The sequence below is a fragment of the Podarcis liolepis genome (assembly GCF_965112155.1).
Source record: "Podarcis liolepis genome assembly, chromosome: 4".
NCBI classification, from domain to species: Eukaryota; Metazoa; Chordata; class Lepidosauria; order Squamata; family Lacertidae; genus Podarcis; species Podarcis liolepis.
The window spans coordinates 54,099,207-54,118,276 of record NC_139558.1 but is presented as its reverse complement, the minus strand read 5'-3'; the positions used below and the strand labels follow the sequence as shown (position 1 = coordinate 54,118,276).

At 42.2% G+C, this 19,070-nt stretch overlaps 1 protein-coding gene across 2 annotated transcripts in view; it reads right to left on the bottom strand.

The window, feature by feature from the left end:
- RUNX1 (RUNX family transcription factor 1) overlaps window positions 1–19,070 on the bottom strand; it is a 175,616-nt gene that overhangs the window by 63,084 nt on the left and 93,462 nt on the right. For both annotated transcript variants that reach the window (XM_083500217.1, XM_083500218.1), the window contains exons 3-4: window positions 18,800–19,065; window positions 9,887–10,043 (exon numbers count right to left, since the gene is read on the bottom strand). In XM_083500217.1, the coding sequence (XP_083356343.1) occupies window positions 9,887–10,043; window positions 18,800–19,065 (423 nt within the window). The remainder of the gene's footprint in view (window positions 1–9,886; window positions 10,044–18,799; window positions 19,066–19,070) is intronic.

Below are 19,070 nucleotides of genomic sequence, written 5' to 3'. Positions count from 1 at the left end.
CATGTTTTCAATTCAAATATTCTAATTGGAATGTATCATATAGCCCCTTAGACAATCAGCAATTCATACCAAAAAATGTTGGCATTACATTCAAGTTGTCTTTTTATGCCAGCTATGTTTGTACTGTTTTATAAATATATCTTTCCCCACAGTCTAAGAATCTACAAGAGTTAGCACAGAGAAACAGACCATCCTCTAGTCTGACTGTGCCATTAATTGTTTTTTAATCTGGTCATTCTCCAAAGCTGCAATCCTCTACTACCCACATACGTGGCAGCAAGTGCCATTGAGCCCAGTGGATTTACGTCCCAATAGACACATACAGGAGTATGCTGTCACAGTAGGCGGCTGAACTGAACAACAGGGTGGCAAGTTAGAAGTAGCAGCAACAAAAGTAATTTTGAGCTCTTTTTTGTTTCACAAATCTTATGCAGTTACTAAAGGCAAAGGAAAGCAGATGGTTAGTCTCGTTGCTTTTAGATGTTCAATGTCTCTTGGTGTTGGCTGCTTGTCTGCCAGTGTTTTGCCTCCCATTTTACCCTTTAAAGGCACTGACAAATCTGACCAGCTCTTCTCTTACTTTGCAGCAAAAAGTTGTTGCCGATACACCTAGACAAGTTTTATCATACTTTCCTGTTTCTAGATTTGCAAATGAAAACGATTTGAGAATCAAAGTAATACTGTGACGAGCTGGTTACTTGAGGCATCCCTAAAGGAATTCCTACCACAAATTAGCAGACAATCTGAATGCAACACTACAGAGTTAATTCAAGTTGCCCATTGCCATCCTGGTCCGAACTGCTTAGTATTTAAGACCACCTTAGATACTCTAATCCCCTAAAGTTCATGCCATGATAAAAACTGGTTAGCAACTCAGGATGTTTTGTTCATTTTGCTGCAGGAGACTAACATAGCTAGTCTCCGGAAATAGATAAGGGAAAGTTCAGGTGCAATTGCTTCCCTTCAGTGACAATAAAATTACAGCATTGAGTTTTCCTTTGTTTTTTGTTTTGAATGCCTTCCCTTTTGAAATATGTCAAGCTCCTACAATTGCAGACTTTTGGCTACTGCTGAAAACCTTCTCTTTACTCGGGCTTCTCTAGCTTAGCACTGTTGTTAATTTGTCCACAACCAGCATTTTGACTATGTCTGAAATCTGTTTTGTTGTGCTTTTATGGCTTTTCTATTGTTTGTATTATTTATTTATTATATTTAGAAATCAGTCATCCTTCAAAGGATCTCAGAGCAATATATATATATAAGCGCGGTAAAAGACAACAACAGTAAAACGATATATTAACTAATTTAAAAGAGCACTGATTCACATACAGCTGCTAGTAAATCCCCCATTATAAAACTGTAGAAGTCTGGATAAATAAAAATGTCTTCAACTGACATATGAAGACCAACAATGAGGGTGGATAAATGTACTTCTAGGGAGATCATTCCAGATTTCAAGGTCTCACTATGGAGAAGGTCTTTTTCTATAGGTCTTCCCGCTCTGCTGAATCCTGAAAGGGTTGCGTTGTTTTTATCCTCTTCCCCCAGCTTGGGTATTTTGATGTTTAGTGGTACAAAAGTGTTGCAAAATGAATAAATCAACATTTGAGGAACTCCCTCCTTTCAAAATCTCAAGAAAAGCAAAGGCCAGTTAGCTGTAAAAATGCAACTCTAGTCTAGGTGATTTCTAATGGTAAATGTAAAGGACCCCTGAATGGTTAAGTCCAGTCAAAGGCGACTATGGGGTTGTGGCACTCATCTCACGTTTCAGGCTGAGAAAACCAGTGTTTGTCCACAGACAGCTTTCCGGGTCATGTGACCAGCATGACTAAATCACTACTGACGCATGGAGGATCATGACAAGTGTCAGAGCACATGGAATCACTGGTTACCCCATCGCAGCAGTACGTATTTATCTGCTTGCACTGGTATGCTTTCGAACTGCTGGGTGGGCAGAAGCTGGAACAGAGCAACGGGAGGTCACTCCATTGCACAGATTCGAACTGCCAACCTTCTGATCAGCAAGCCCAAGACACTCAGTGGTTTAGACCACAGTGCCACCTGCGTCCCTTTATCTTAAGATGAGTTACCTTGAAGTGAAAAAAGTTCCACATCCCCCCTGGCCCTGAAGCCCCCTAAAAAGCATCCCACTCTGCAAAATGTGAGAAGGGAAGGGCAAATCACCCTAAACTTGAGACAGGGCATGTTTTTGGAACATTTTAAGAGGTTTATTGGTCTCTCAGGTCCTAGTCTGTTACTCTAACCACTACACTATACTGGCCCACTTATTTTAAAAGGCTCTGAGGTGGGATATAAAATAAAACACGAGAAAGGGCCTTCTCTGCAGTGGCTCCCCATCTGTGGAATACTCTCCCCAGGGAAGTTTGTCTGGCACCTTCATTATACACCTTTAGGCGCCAGGCAAAAATGTTCCTTTTCAACCAGGCCTTTGCCTGATTTGATCTATGTCCTAGACCCTGTTTAAAAATGCTGGCTCTTTTGGGGTTGCTGGCTTTGTTTTGATTTTATGTATTTTATATTTTATGTGAACCGCCCTGAGACCTTTGGGTATAGGGCAGTATAGAAATTAAATAAATAACAATAACAATAATAAACATCACTAGCTGCTTTCATAGTTTGCTAATGTATCCCAGTGCTGCAGCCTTTTATTATAGTTGTCTTTTGAAATAAATTTTTTTCTTGAGGGATTTTAAAATCAGATGTGTTTTCATTGTCCCATGAAAGTGCTAATGATTTTTGTGACCATTAAAACTCACTCTGTTAATGTTTCCATGTTTACAAAGTCAATTTATGCCCATATAAATAAACAGATATTTTAAAATTTATTTTTAAAATTTAGCTTAAATTGGGAAATGGAACGTAGCATGTCCCTTCTTTTTAAGTCCAATTCACCCACTAGAAAAAAATCAGCATGTTACAATGTTGTTCATGTAAAACAGAAAAGGATTGGTGGGGAAACCCATGTTGTAGCTGGAATGCATTTCCTGACATGAACCCCAAGGTCATTTTAATCTGAACATGCCAGAAACACAACCAGAAAACTCACAACAGCATCTATACAGGGCTATCCTTTGAGGCTCCTTCAAATCTTCAGGATGAGGTGCTTCTGTCCGGATGCCCAGATGGGGAGGGGGAGGGGGGCTGATGTGCCATAGCCCTCCCTAAATGGTAATCTTGGAGGGGTCATCCCAATTTGCTGTATACCATAGGATGATCCTTAACCTGGGTTAACCCTGCCAAATTATCAATCAGCAGGGAGGTTAGTTGATACAGGATACATGCCTAATGCCTGTGTGCCAAAAGCCGCTGGCACCTGTAATCAATAAAGCTGTGGCCTGTTTAACCCCCAAAATTGTACTGTGTTCATTGCAACTTCACCATGCCTTGGCCACGCTGCCCACGGTTTCACTGCACCTGGTCCAACAAACCCCAGACTACTGTCTGGCAAAGAACACAGTTCAGCTGGGGACCATAACCTCAACGCAGAAACAGTCACATATGGAAACGGATTTGTCCTTTATTCTGTGGGTAGTAGATATGTATCCAGTGCATCCAATCCAATCCATGTAACTAATTTCTGAGGTGGGACCTTATTATCAATCTTCTTAGGTTGTATAAAGTATCGTATACTTTGCTAGTGCTGTAAAAACAATAGTGGCAATCCAACATCAATCAAACTAGTTTCTTTCATGGTGCTACAACATTTTTTAAAAGTGATATATTTGGTTTTGAACATACTGGAATGCAGAAAGACAAAAACTAAGATGAAAAGCCTAAGCAAATTTTTGCCAGCATGACACAGGAAAAGCAGCCAGATTCTGGAAACAGACCAAGATGTTTTGACAATAAACAGATTGTGGAAATTTTAAATTCTCACTTCAGCCAAATCTTAAGCAACAACCAACAAGCTCTGGTGATGTGCCCATCTAGAACCATGGTTATGCATGTTTTACTCAAGCACACTTGTATAAAGTAGTTCCATGGAACTAATGGTACAGACTTTTCCTCCACTCCATTTGACAGAATGGGAAACCCTACACAGCAACCTTTTTTCTTGCAAAATAATTGGCAGGGTTCTGTAATTTGCAAATCTATTTTTAATATAAATGGATACAGATGTGTTTCTACAAAGTGCCTATTTATTACATGCCTTTCTCTCATTAACACCAAAACGGCATCTATCCACTTCCTTTCCCACTATGTTTTCAGGGAGAAACAAAATAAAGGACTAAAGATTGGTCATGGCCTCATTTGCTCCTGGTGAAATTAAGAGAAATAGCCAACAGCATGACCAGTCCCATCCTTAAGCAGAGTGAGGCAATTGCCTCAGATGGCAGATACTGCGGGTAGCACTGGCATCACCCTTGGCAATTCCCCTCTGTTGGAGAATCAGAGCCTGCTGTCCTCAGGTGCAAAGGAGGATGTTATCCCATTGCCAGTGCTGAAGTCAAGTAAACTTCAGTACATGGAATGAGTGAGGTGGGGGCAGGGCAGGATCTTGCTTTTTGCCTCAAGCAGTGAAATGGTTTGAGCCGGCCCTTATGTGAAGACATATAAAACACACACATATGCAAAGAGTTGTATCCAGTGGTGGCTTTGTGTTAGCAGGTGTGCTTCTGCTTGCACAAGGCAGGACACTATATTTTCAGTAATTCCTCTACCTAGTGCACCCCTCTCCATGCCCCCCAAGGCTCTCCTGAGCTATTTCCAGCACTATACTGGAATATAGTGCAAGTTTACTGCTCAGTTCCGTGTTACTCACTTTCAGAAAAAAATCAATTTGCAAATGATATGGAAATATGTGCAAACCTTGAAATCAGTGGCACCTCCTTCCAGGTGTTCTGGGACTCTGGTGCCAGTAGTACAGGCTAGAAAGGCAGGTTTTAGCAGTAATGGGCTGGCGCAAGGCAAAAATTGCTAATTCCTAAGCAGTGTTTGGTATTGGAAGTCAAGCCAAAACTGTCAAATACAATTCTATTTGTTTATAAGGATCTATTCTCATCTTTTGAGCTTAGTATGAGGAGAATAAAGTCACTTTTAAAATACAGAATGATGAATGGAATACTGCACAACAACAGCTAATATTTCCAAAACATGTGGTGGGCATCCAGATCCAGAACATTGCACCTATAATCCTGTATCCAGTTTTGACTTTGGTGAGTCTAAGCTTCCATAACATTAGGGGGCAATCCTGTACGCAGTATGTTAAAATTCAGGCAAATGGAGTGAAGTAGAGTTCTGTAGACAATGAAGCACATTGGACAAGAAATAACAAGAGGTATTATTATTATTATTATTATTATTATTATTATTATTATTATTATTAATACCCCACCCATCTGGTTGGGTTTCCCCAGCCACTATGAGTTGATTGATTGAAATAATGAGGTTGAGTTGATTGAAATAATGGGGATTTTACTATGTTTAGCAATACTGTAGCAGTAAAAACCAACTGCTTCAAAACTGAAACTGAAGTGATTAAAGTGTAGTGTTAGATATGACTGAATACTTGCAATAGACATTGCGTTCTTTGTTTTTATAATTTATAAGCAGTTTCTAAGAGGTGTGCATTAGGGATACAGAATGAAATCAGTTAAAATTCCCTCTGTCTCACAAGTCTCTCAAGTAAATGAAATGTGTATGTATATAAAGAAGTTCTTCAAACTGCCAATGTGAAATATAGTAATGAGTAAAAAGACTGACCCAGCAATTAGTCTATTTCCCATTTTCCTGGTCTTATTCAAGTGTCACTGAAGTCTACAGACTTATTCAGATCAGGTGGCTGCAGGTCTAATTGTTATGGTGGTTGGGTATTGTGATTTACCGTCTCGTGTGGAATATTAGACTACCAATAATTCTGCACAACAGTGAAAAATAGGTATGAACTTGCATTGTCATTTCATTGCTTAAAACTGTTCTGGACAGCTACACGTACAGCTGAGCCAATGCAACTTACTGTTTCCCATTAACATTTTTGGCAGTAAAAAAATTCCTCTTTTGCTGATGATTTTTCAGCACTCCTTGCAAGTGGGGAGGGATGGTTGCTTATTCTTGTAAATTGCCCTCAGTTGTCTCAATGGCATCACCATGCAGCAAAATCTGATTGGGTACCTAGCATTGTGACATTATCACATTCACTATTCAGGATCCCTGACTGAGTGGAATCACCAATGTAATCCTGGAGGAGAAAGAAGCAACAGCCAAGAGAAATAAAACTGCTGACCACGACTGAACAATAGGGAATAGTCACACTGCCTAAGTATTTTACAGATGAAATTTCCACTTGTTCTTGCCTCAAATCAAAAGCAGAGAATATATGATGCAGCCCTAGTTCTACACCAGTTATTTTAGTTAATTTCAGTTACAAACCATATGCACATACCTAATTTTCAGTCATCCTTTGCATCCTGTTTTGCATATTGTTTATTCACATTACAGTACTGCTTCTGAGCAGCTAGCTTCATGCACAGAGAAACATCACACAGCTCTAACAGAAGTTCATTTCCCTGTCTGCATTTCATGACCTTTGACGCAAACTGCCTTAGTCCTCACACTTTAAGCCAATGCAATAAAAGAATGCCAGAAACCAATGCAAACAGCCACACCTTTAGGAAACAGTTCAGGGTTGTATGAATAAACAAAAGCATATATTAGTCACTCATTCAAAATTGGTATTGCCCATAGGAACCAAAACTTCAGACCTGAATAGTTAGCATGCAACCTGCCAAAGATTATCACTTCCTTAAACTTATTCTGACAGTCAATCTTTATTTGCATATCAACTCCTATACATAAGTGATCAGTGTTACAAGTGACTGAGTAGAATTAGTAAAATAAATGGCGTCTAATTTTCTTCTGATCAGCTCCTGCTCCTTCCTACACTTTCTCATTCTGGCCTTAGGAACTGCATAGACTCTGATTTCTGGCTCTATGCACGGTGCCAACTACCAAAGTGCAGGCCTGTTTTTATTAGCTTCTCAAACACTTCACCAGCTTTACATTTAAATCTTCAAAATGTTTTCTAAACACTCTGAATCATAATGAGAATTCCATTTACTGAAAAGGTGCAGCCTTCCATATAACAACTGAACATGTTTAATGACTGATCCTTTTATACATTACAGCATCACTCATGTTTTCAGTAAATGGATATAATTTTCTCTGCTTTACCCTATTATTATCATTCGTTAGCATCACCAAGCTACAATTCCAACTGCAGGTATTTCTCCCCCAGCAATTATCTCCTTCACAGAAGCAACTCAGGCAGGTTTAGAAACCATCTAGTTTTGCATATTAGGCTAAAAAGCAGCAACCACATTTCAGAAAAGAAAACTGAAGCATGTATGTGTGTGAGTGGCAGAGGTCTTTTTTTAAAAAGCAGCTGAAGAAGGAGAGGATAGTGGGTGAAGAAAGAGCTGCGAGTGGAGGGGGCCCCTTTTCACATCCTCTGGACCCCTGGGAAACTCAACAAACCTGCTGTACCTGGAATTGAGGGAGCAGAGTGCAGCTGAATGGGACATGGCTGTGGGCAACCTGAGGAAGTGCCATACACTTTGGGCCTGCCCATAGAAGGCATGTCTAGTGTGAGAGACTAGGGTGATGTCCAATGTTTGCAGGAACTTTTCTTGTTGTGAGATTTTTGTGCGTGAGCTGAGAGTTTGTTTGGACCCTGGGTGAGAACCAGAAGGCTGAGGAGGAGAGTGTGTCAGAAGGAAAACTAATTGATACTGATTAATGTATATTAGTAACTTTGTATCAATGTAACATTTTAATATAATAAAAAAAAATCCTTCCAGTAGCACCTTAGAGACCGACTAAGTTTGTTATTGGTATGAGCTTTCGTGTGCATGCACACTTCTTCAGATACACTGAAACAGAAGTCACCAGAAAAACCAGCTGCACCAATATAAGATGGACACCTGGCTTACTAGCAGTACATGTGAAAAGGATCCAGGTGTCTTAGTGGACCACAAGCTTAACATGAGTCAACAGTGTGATGCAGCAGCAAAAAAGCTAATGTTATTCTAAGCTGCCTCAACAGAAGTATAGTGTCTAGATCAAGAGAAGTAATAGTACTGTTTTAGTCTGCTACTGGAAGGATTTTTTTTATTTTGTTTCGACTATGGAAGACCAACATGGCTACCTACCTGTAACTAGAACATTTTCATATGTAACTCTGTATTTTTGTAATGTTTTGTTTCATTTGCCTGCTGTCGCTTTAAGTTTGTTTGTACATGGCTTAGATATATTTTTAACATATTAAGCCATATAGAAATTAAATAATCAAAAATCAAAAGCTAGTTTCCATAGAAAATGAAATCAAGTCTGCTATATGCACAAATCAAAGGACCAATCCCAGTCCTGATAAAATCAGCACATTAGTAAGGAGCAAGAATCAACCCAGCTAGGCAATTTTCATGAATTATATTTGTGACTAGGAGCCAATTCATAGCAAAGGCTATGTGAGCAGCCCCAGCCTTCCTCAGGTATGTGCTCATATAGAGATAAGACCAATTCATGTATTCAACAAGCTTAGAATCCTCTCCACAGAGCGGGGAGCAAGGGTGTACCATTATCATCCTGCATATAAAGGAATATGTGATCCAACTGTCTGATTTTATGAGATCTTTACTTCTCAGAAGAGGAAAGGTTGTATAAGTCAAATTGATATACACATTGGTCTATGCATGGAGCGCTCAAATAACATGTTACCATATATACACATTGGATGCGATGTCCGTCAGCTTCTCCACCACATGGAGAGAATCCTCTGTAAGGTGAATATGTGAAAAGCACTACAATGCTTAGTTCTTGCAATCACGGATATTGCTGGCAGCGCCTCCAATGATAGCAATAACATTTTTCCATCTGCCAGAGTTATGGGAGTTTCTTCTGGCTGTATCAATATCCATGCAAATGCATAAAAAGAAATAGTTGAACTTAGTCACACAGATATGTGTGTGTGCGTGTGTGTGGGTGGGTGTTTAAACCATGATATAGATCGTGCATTTTTAGCAGTCTCACAAATCGGATAATTAGTTAGAAACATGTCTCAATGACATCAACATATCTTACTTCCATGTCAACATATGTGGGTGCCTATTTATCATTCTTTGTATTCCTAACCTCACTATCATGAACTGCGTTGCTAAAGCTAAAGTAACAAACCAAATGCATACTTATTTCTTGTAGAGACCCATTAAATGGAACCATTAAGGAAGGGGGAGGGGGAGGAAGGAAAAATCCTCTCTGCAGAAAACCACCACTGCCAATATATATAACAATAGCAAACTACAACAAGCTGACTCTACTCTGCAGTCACCAAACTTTATAATTAGCAATGTTTTAATTTCAGTAATTAAAATTTCATTATACACTGGCTTCACCCATTCACTGAGGATCTGTTTGTTGCAGTCCCCTTTTCTACTGAAATGAATGAGAAAACTGCTCACATGGGATTTCTAACACTACTTCTGAGATATACAGAGCTCTACATCAACACTACTGGCTAAATACTGAGCAGATGCAAATCATGGTACCATAGCTCTGAAGGCAGATCTAAACCATCTGATAACAATACACAATTCAGCCTGTAATGTTTGTTGCACAAATGCATCATAAAAACAAGGTAGTGATCTACATCCTGCAATCATTTACCACAATACCACCAATATGGACTTTGGTTGGCCTCAATTGCGGTAATCCTGAAACTGCTTACTCCGATATAATTATATTGAAAGGAAAAGGGATTATTGCAAAAGAAAGCAGTCTGAAAACTGCAACAAAAGATTCTGTGCATAGAGCTTTCTGCCAAGACACAACTTAATTTTAGTGTAATAAAATAATAGTGATAATGATATCATACCTCTTCCACTTCTGCCCACAAATCTTAGGTCATTAAATCTTGCGACTTGATTCTTCATGGCAGCAGTAGCGTTTCTGAGTTCTGCAGAGTAGTTTTCATCATTTCCAGCCATCACTGTGACCAGAGTCCCATCAGGGACATCTCCTAAGGCCACCACCTAAAAGAATAAAATGGAAGCACCATTAGTTTCTTATTGATAATTTGAAGGTGCAAACTATAAGCAAAGGTCAAATAGGATTATTAATTTTTTTAATAGGGTGGTGAGGGACGGGAGACTGCATACAGGTGAACACAGACTTGCAAGTTTAACAATCTTAAGCGCTTAGAAGTATGAAACTTACACTCAGGTACATAAGGTTAGGATTGAAACCTAAGTTAGTTGCACTAAAGTCCAACTGAAAATCAATCAGAATTAAGTTAGCCATGACTAGCTTTTCCCATAGATTTCAGTGGGACCTAATAGTGGCTAGGTTAGTTCATATCTAAGCAGCTGAATATATATAACATTTCTTTGGTAAATAGGGTGCTAAAACACAGCACCCTATTTAACCGGGCACAATAAAGAAATCAAAACCTGAATCTCAAACACATTTTTTTGGAAGTAAATGCCATTGGTTTCAATAAAACTGAAGGGTGGTTGCATTAGTGCAGTGTGGCATTTTGGAGTGCTGTGCTGAAGCAGCGACTAAATGTAAGCTAGCAACAACCTCTAAATTCAGGCTGGTGATTGTAGATGAAGCTTGTACTACAGATCTATTTGCGTACTCCATGGCAATCTAGTGTGAACCCGCAGCACTTCCTTCCACACAACATGCTTAGAATCAGGAGGCCGGAAGCCCTCTACCTGACCCAGAGCCAAAGTCTCCTTTTGCACTCCTCACTTGAGTTTTGGCCCCTGTCTTCCAAGTAAGCGGCAACTTCTTTAAAAAAACCATTCTTTTCACTTCTGCTGAAACTGCCCGGTGTTGAAATTTCTGCTTAGAGTGGGCATTCTACTTCCCTCTACCCACCCTTCCTCCGCAGCCCTAGTCCTTTCAATGAAATGCAACAGTCAATTCACTTTTTTTTACATTCACCTGCTCCTGTTTTTCTTTTCTAATCATCTGAGGCTAAGCAGGAACCAGGCAAAAAGTTTGAGTGAGAAATAAGGCAGGCAGCAAACTGGGGCATGGTGACCTTTTATGATTTTAGTGCAAATAGTGCAACTCCTGAACTCAAAAATAGCATCCTTTTTCCTGCTTCTCTCTCTATAAGGCCCTGTTTCTTCCTCATCTCTTTGGTCTCATAGGGTACTCTCTCTCTCTCTCTCTCTCTCTCTCTCTCTCTCTCTCTCTCTCTCTCTCTCCTAAGTTAATTGTCCCAGAATAGGACAACTGCCCCTCAGACTTTGCTGGGCACCTATGTGAGAAGTTGTTAGTCTTTTCTTCTGAAGCTTCTAGAAGAGGGTGGGGAAACTTATGGCTGTCCAGGTGTTGCTGGATCCAAACTTCCATCAGCTTCAGCCATCACCACCAAAGGTCAGTGATAATGGGAGCAGAGAGTCCAGCAACATCTGGAGGGCCACAAGTTCCCCACCCTTGTTCTAGAAACTTCTAGCAGGAAGGACAAGGACAAATGACAAATGACAAACTATGAATTGGGCTCCCCAAGAAAAAATGTTTTAGCTTAAGGTTGCAGTCTTGTGAGGAATTATTACTTATTAGGGCTAATGCTACTGAAACCATTTGAACCTATTTCTGAATAAACATGGTTGTAATTGTGATATAAAGCTGTATTCCTAGGAACAGTTACTGAACACAGTGAGACATCCCTCAGAATAAGATCAATTTCCCCCCAGTGAGATTTCTTCCCATAATAAGAATAAGAATAATAATGCTAGGATTGTACCCTTATACACTGGTTATTATTTTTTCCTAGTCAAAATACTGTAAGATGTTAACAACAATTAGACATTCTAGCAATATTACTTCAGGTGCAATACCTTATTTTTTCCCCACCGACAAACTGAATTATAGCTTTACTAAGTCAATAAACTATAGTGTGTATTGGAACACAATTTGAAAATATTATTTAATCCTATGCATGTCTTTCTAGATATGCATACTAGTGGGTGTGTTTCTTTTGGTTGTTTTTTTAAAAATAACTTTGGTCATTTTTAAAATAATAATAAAAAAACTCCACAGAAAAAGTATATTTTCAACTCTCTGTGTTTACAACATAATGCCGGAAACTCTGGGAAGACGCTAAAGAAAAATATCTGGGCCCAGGAGAAAGGGACTGGCAAGTAAAGCTGTAAAAGAGGCACAGAACACAAACATTTACATTATAAAACAGACTAAACAGATAAGTAAGAACTTGTTGACTGGAGATAGCTAGCTGTGCGTGTGTTTCTGCTTGACTGTTCAGCTTATAAAAATATGTTCTACATGAGCTAGAAGGAATACAGACAATTCAAAGTTGCAGCACAACTAAATCTTACTGCTTTATCCCACAAATGGGGGGGGGGGGGAGAGGGGATATTTTAAGTAAGAATGAGATTATTATCTTATCCTCCATTGTACTTTTCTATTACAATTTATCAAACATTAGGAACAGATAGTTTATCATCTTTCTTTTTCACTTAATTTATACAGGCAAAAGCCAACATTAGCCATACCCCGAGCTGACCCATCAAATGAGTCTTCTCTATCATTTGTCAGATATCAGCCATCATCTTAAATTTGACAGAAAATCCTAGGTTTCCAAAGGGATTAGGGCAAAGCAACCTAATCTATGGATCAATTAAATCCGACTATTTAGATTAGCCCTGATGAAGTTCAATGCTCTGTCCTTTCTCTTTTTTTTAAGTGTTGTAAAGGTGCAATGCAAGAGTTAAGACTTAAGGACAAACCAGTGAACAGAGATTAAACTGCTATCCTAAATATTTTTACTCAGGAGTAAGTCCCACAGAGTTCACAGTGATTTATTTCAACAGCTTTAGTTACATGAAAGTCATACTGAACCCAGCTGAGGCTTATTTCCAGACAAACATACTTAGGATCACAGTCTCCCATGTGGCAATATTCCCATACTTGCTTGGATGTAAGTGTCACTGGAAACAATAGTGTTTACTTCCATGTAAGCACAGTTAAGACTGGGATGTAATTCCAGGTATTCTCATTTGGTAGATTTTGGCCTTTGTGGTGTGCAAGTATGCAGTTACCATCTGCTGTAGTAAATAACAGAAAGTCCATGGATGGTTTGTTTTAAATAGCAGAACTAGTTAAGTCCTTAACTTTACTAGGACTCTTCTACAAGAAGTGGACTGTTGATCTGCTGCGTCAGAATGCTGAAAGGCAAGCTCTTGTGGGAACATGTAAAGAAATAATAATTATTCCCAAAATTATTTAAGTAACAACACTCCTCGGTTGTGGGAAATAGTTATACCTACAAGGAGGAGATTATATAAGCAAAATCTAGCAAAATCCAGTCTGTGGTGTTCTTCCCGAGAATTTATTCAGTTATGGATTGGTGGTTTTTATTTTCTTTTGAGGGACAGAATAATAAAAAAAACCCCACCAATAGTAGTGTATGCAGGATGGGAAGCTGGAAAAGGGAACTGTTAACAGTCTGCCCATCTCAGCAGTTTTATATGCAGGAGTCTGGTTTAATCCCTCTTCACCCATCACATCCCAAGTATTTTCTGGTTTTTAAAAAAACACTGATTTTGGTTGTTTTAGGTTGCAAAGCTCTATGTGTGCATATGTTGAAGGACTTGAATACAGTGGGATTTACTTCTGAATAGGCAACTATGCATAGGACCGCAACAGTTTGTTACAAAGGGTTACATATTTATTGATAATATAATACAAAGTTCCCTTGCTTGCAAAGGTGTGTGTGTTCTGGGGCAGGGAAAATCCTGAACAAGAAACATTTATTTACTCTCTCTTCTTAAATCACACACATTTGCATTGCGTGATGGAATCCTTTCTGTAATATGACATTGTTGTTGTTGTTACTTTTATTGATTTATTTATTATTATTATTATTATTATTATTATTATTATTATTATTATTATTATTATTATGTTTTCCAGAAAGAAAGAAAGAAAGAAAGAAAGAAAGAAAGAAAGAAAGAAAGAAAGAAAGAAAGAAAGAACAAGGGCTTGAAGCCCCAAAAGTTCTCAAAACTGAAGCTGGTTGGAGAATAACACGTTTGGGAACTAATAAGGAAGAAACTGAACCAGTGTGAACAGATCTTTCTCATCCTCCTTGGCTGCTACTTAAGAGACCCGGGCAGGTAATCGGATTTAATATCGTGGCTATTTAAAAGCTCTGCTGGAATTCGAAGGGAGAGAAAAGCACGTACTGGCTGCTGTCAGCCTGCAGGGAAGTGAGAAAAGTGAAGCTTAGCCAGAAAAAAGGAGGGCGGGAGGCTGCGGCAGCCAGCCTGAAGCAGAACTTTGCTTTTTCTGAGTTCCCCTTGAACAGGAACAGCTTGCGGGACATTAGGATGGGGGAATACAAGGCAGACTACTTTCCTCACTATTTGGCTACTACGGCCACGTAAATTTAGTAGTGTAGCTAAATTAGGAAAAGAATTAATCGAAATAAGCAAGATCTCTTGGAAGTACACTCAATGAAAACCAATGGCACAAAAAATGAGGGACTCGGGGGCAAGGGCCATTTATTAAGGTCGGGGGTGCAACAATTATTCCAGACCAAACTTAAACGAGAATGGGTTATGGAGGGCTGTGGGCAGCGATTCGAGGCCAAGCAAATTCAGACGGGTCAAGCAAATTTGGGGAGGGAGGCATAAAATTGACAAGCGTGGCATTCGCTCCGGATTCACTCCGGATTCCTCTTTCACCCTACCCCCTCTGCGCTTTCATCAGTGAAGGCGATCCGCCGCCAAGAACCAATGGATCGGGTCCTGATTATAGAGATGAAAGGTTTTTGGGGGGTCGATTCAGAAGTGCCCAGCACACTTTCGAAGGTCTGTCCTCCGAGGAAGCGTTGCTGAGAGAGGCGGCCGCCAACCCGATCCAAGTATTGCGCGCATTTGGTTCGATTAGATTTACTTGCAAGTAAATGTGAATCCTTGGGGTGAAATAAAGTGTGAGGGAGGGAGGGAGACGCCTGCCTTCCAATGAGCGCGTTTGGGTGGCGTCTGCCAAGTGGGAAAACCACCTGCAGGCCTCTCGTACCCAAGGAAGCCTTTCCAGAGAGGAAACTACTCGCCCCAGGCTCTCTGCTTGCCCTGGGCTAGGAGGGGCGCCTTCACTGGGCTCCCAGAGGCTGCAAACAGGCTAGACAGTGGCCGGGCGGGCGAGAAGAGAGGCGCTTCCAGGGAGCGCTAGGATGGCTCCGCCTGGGATGTTTGGGCTAAGGCAGACTGAAGAAGTGTGAACGGGCCGAGGAGCAGGGCTTGGGTTTGGGCAATCCTCTACTCTATATAAGGGAACCACTGATGTCATGGAGGGCGGGGGGAGACCCGGGGTCTTCCTCGACTCCGAGTTGGCGAGGGTAAATCTTAACACCCCTTTAAAACTTGCTAAGCCGGTTCTAAAGGGGGAACGGAGATTTGTTAGGTTGAGCGGGCTACTGAAATCGATCCTACACGTGTCCCCTCGGAAGGAAGTCCTCCTGAATCCAGGATCGGGGGTCTTACTCCCTGGGAAGCAGCGAGAGGAGCTGGGCACAAAGTTTTGCCCACGGGAGGGTTCCGTCTCCTGTTTTGAAGCACAAGGCCCGAAAGCAGCAACCATCTCCCCGCCTCCCAAAAGAGCAAACCTTCAAAACACAAACCCTGAACTACTGCAGAGGTCAAAGAACTTATTCTGGAGCAATGGGGGTGGGGGCCGTCATGAGACCTTTCTGGTTTTTTGCAAAGTGAGTGTTCAGTTACTTTATTTATTTAAAATAAAAAAATTCCTTCCAGTAGCACCTTAAAGACCAACTAAGTTAGTTCTTGGTATGAGCTTTCGTGTGCATGCACACTTCTTCAGATAATTTATTTACTTATTTGTTCATGGATGAATGCCAGGCGATTGCATCCACACACACGCAAACTCAGCCGTCCTGCTTCGTTTTAAAACTCTGCTGGGGGGCTGCTGACCAAGAGGCTGACTTGTTCCGTGCGAACAAATGCGAGTTTTACATCCAAAGGGAAATATCTGGGGGGATGTTTATATGCAGGGATACTTCCAGCTTTGGCGTTTCTTAAAGTTAGGCCTGAAGGACTTGGATTTTATTTTTTTTATTTTTTTTAAGCACGCGGACGCTTTTGTCACTATCACACGTGCATTATAACCCAATAGAGGGGGTCGATTTTAAACGTCTGGAAATCTGCGTGTATCTGTTTTCCATTTGCTACTATATGCACGTGGACTAAGCTGCCGGCTGCAGCGGGTGCTCTCAACATATGGGATCCAAACACAAAAGAAATCCACGCCAACCTTGAGTTATGTGTTAATCCCTTTGGGGACACCCGGAGGGGGTGGGAGCGGCTTGAGCGGCTTCAGTTACAAAGCGGTGCTCGCAGGTGCTTCGCGCTGAGCCCGCCTTCCAGTCCTAAGTTATTTTATAGGGGCGATCTCCCTGACCCCGGCGCAAATCAGGTGCACAGCTTCAGCGGCTGAAGGGTCTGCTTCCTTCCGCAGCATGTAGGGGTGTGTGTATCCCCCCCCCCCCGCGCAACATGTAAACACAAAACCCACCCGAACCTTTCCCTCCTTTTACAGCACTCTTCGTGCAGACCGATCCTATTAATGTTTCCTGGCAAGTCAGTCCCCGCAGAATTCAGCGAGGCCGCCGCAGCCTTGTCGTAGCGATTTGTGAATGAACTTCAGGGGCCGAAAGGAGAAAACTCTCCTCCCTTTCGTACTCCAGCTTGAGCTATGCAGGGATGGTGAGAGCTCAGCCATGAAAGGAGAGGGCCTTTCTGCCTTCAGCGCTTTGCTGCGTTCAGCGAAAGACCGTAAATGTGAATGAAGAGGCTTCAATAGCCCTCTAGAGGCCCGGTCCTCATCTCGCGTGCGCCTTTATGCTTGCGAGGCTACACTTGCGAGGCTTGCTTCACTCGGCTTTAAGTCAAACTGCCTTTACGCAGAAGTAATCCTAAGGGTACCGAACAGTGTTTACTTCTGAACGAAGCAAGCGGGATTTCTAAAATAACCACTTGTTGAGGTCAGATCTGCGCGTAGATACCGCTGGCTGTGATGGAAGCATGTCTAAGATTGTAATAGATATCAAGTAGTGTGTGTTAGTGTGTGAATTCCTTACTTGGCACCGTGGACAATTCTGCTCCCGTAAATACCTTCTTAGGTTTATTCCTGCTCCACCCACCACCCGGCTACGTTCGGAGGGACGCCATATGAAAGAGTGTGGGTGAGAGAAAGCGTGTGTAGATTAAAAAAAATATGGTTTGGCTCGCTGTGTTTCTGCTAAAGGGCTTTGGGAATTGGGGTATTAATTCAGTAACTGCTTTTGACTCCCTAGAGGGAGGAGGAATCCTGAGCGACTGGAAGCAGGTCTATGCTCAATCTTCCCGTGAAATATTTCCTCCTCCATGATATTTACTTACACGTGTTACTCCTTGTCCTCCTGGCGTGAAGTCCTTTGATCCTTTCTACTTTGCCTGCTTGTGCCTGGCATCCCCGAAGGCGTTTATTCGGGAGGAAGCCCCACGGAATTCAATTGAGCATTTCCTTCCAAATACTCTTAGTGTTTTAGGAAGGTCGAGTTTAAGGCTCGGAGGTCAGTCAGTGCTTTCGGGAGGAAGGCGTTAAGTTCTGGGTGATTGTAGGAAGTAAGTAGCCTTCTCTCTCATGGGGAAATCTCTATTAGGGGAAGGGTGGGTGGAAAGTCTATCTACCCCTGGCCAGTTGAGGCCTGCTGGTTTCTGCGGCTCTTGCACATAATACTAGGTGGCCTTTGGTCTTAAGCGAGGCTTGCACACTTAGGATAACTTATTACTACAGGCTGATTATGCCTTCTCTGTGGAGTGATTATGAGAATTCACTCCTGTTTACTAAACTTTTAGAGACATGGAGCAGTTTACGGAGATTCCACTTTTGTTTTGGGTTTGTTTGAAAATAAAACAAGCCAGCCTACCCGTGTATTACGGATGGGAAAGATATCTCCATGGCACCCTAAGTGTTCAGGGTGGCACTTTCAGGGCAATCCTAACCATGCCTATGCAGAAGTAAGTCCTATTGAATTTAGTGAGGTGTATTCCCAGGTAAATGTCGGTAGCTGCTACTCGATAGAAGAAAATAAGCTCAACTGAGCAGAGTGGCTTGCTTTTGGTGGAAAATGCACAGGACAACGTGCTAAGGCTAAGTCTCCCTTAACTCGGTAGGCTTTATTCCTCACTTAAAGCTGCTTAGGGTCGCGCTACACGGCAGCGCCGGGGCGCACACTTCCTCCGAAGTAAACTTCAATTATTGTAAAGGGGTCTTGCTTCCAGGTCAACCTGCACCAGGGGCCGTCGGCATGGCTGCAATCCGACGCCCACTTACTCCGAAAGAAGCCCTCTTCCAATTTAGTCAGATTTCCTAACGAGGATCGGATCCGGTTAGACATTTGGGGAGCCTTTTCCGCGCGCCACGAAACCGCGTCTAAGGATGCAGTCCACATGGCCGGGGGCCGAGCTTTGCGGTTTCCGTTTCGAGGCTGCCACCCTTTCCTCAATGCACACATCGCTGGAAAAGTCCAGCCTCGCTGCTTTCTGTGGATCTTACTTCCGAGTAAACCCGCACAGGCTCGGGCTGCCCGGCTGCAAGCCCAAACCTTTCCCCCCCTGCAAGCCCCCTCTAAAAGCAGTGGGCCTTTACTGCCAAGTAAATAGTAATGGGTTGCATTAGACACAAGACTGACAGCTGAGTCGACCCCCCCCCCGCCGCCCCCCTCTTCTCCCCTTGCCCCTCGTACCTTGAAGGCGATGGGCAGCGTCTTGTTGCACCTCCAGTGGGTCGGCAGGACGGAGCAGAGGAAGTTGGGGCTGTCGGTGCGCACCAGCTCGCCGGCGTGATCGGCCAGGACCTCCACCATGCTGCGGTCCGCGGTCCTCATCTTGCCCGCCAGGGCGCCGCCGCCGCCGCCGCCGTTCTCGTGGCCAACCAGCGGCAGCGCGTCGCTCATCTTGCCCGGGCTCAGCGCGGTCGAGGGCGGCGTGAAGCGGCGGCTCGTGCTGGTATCTACG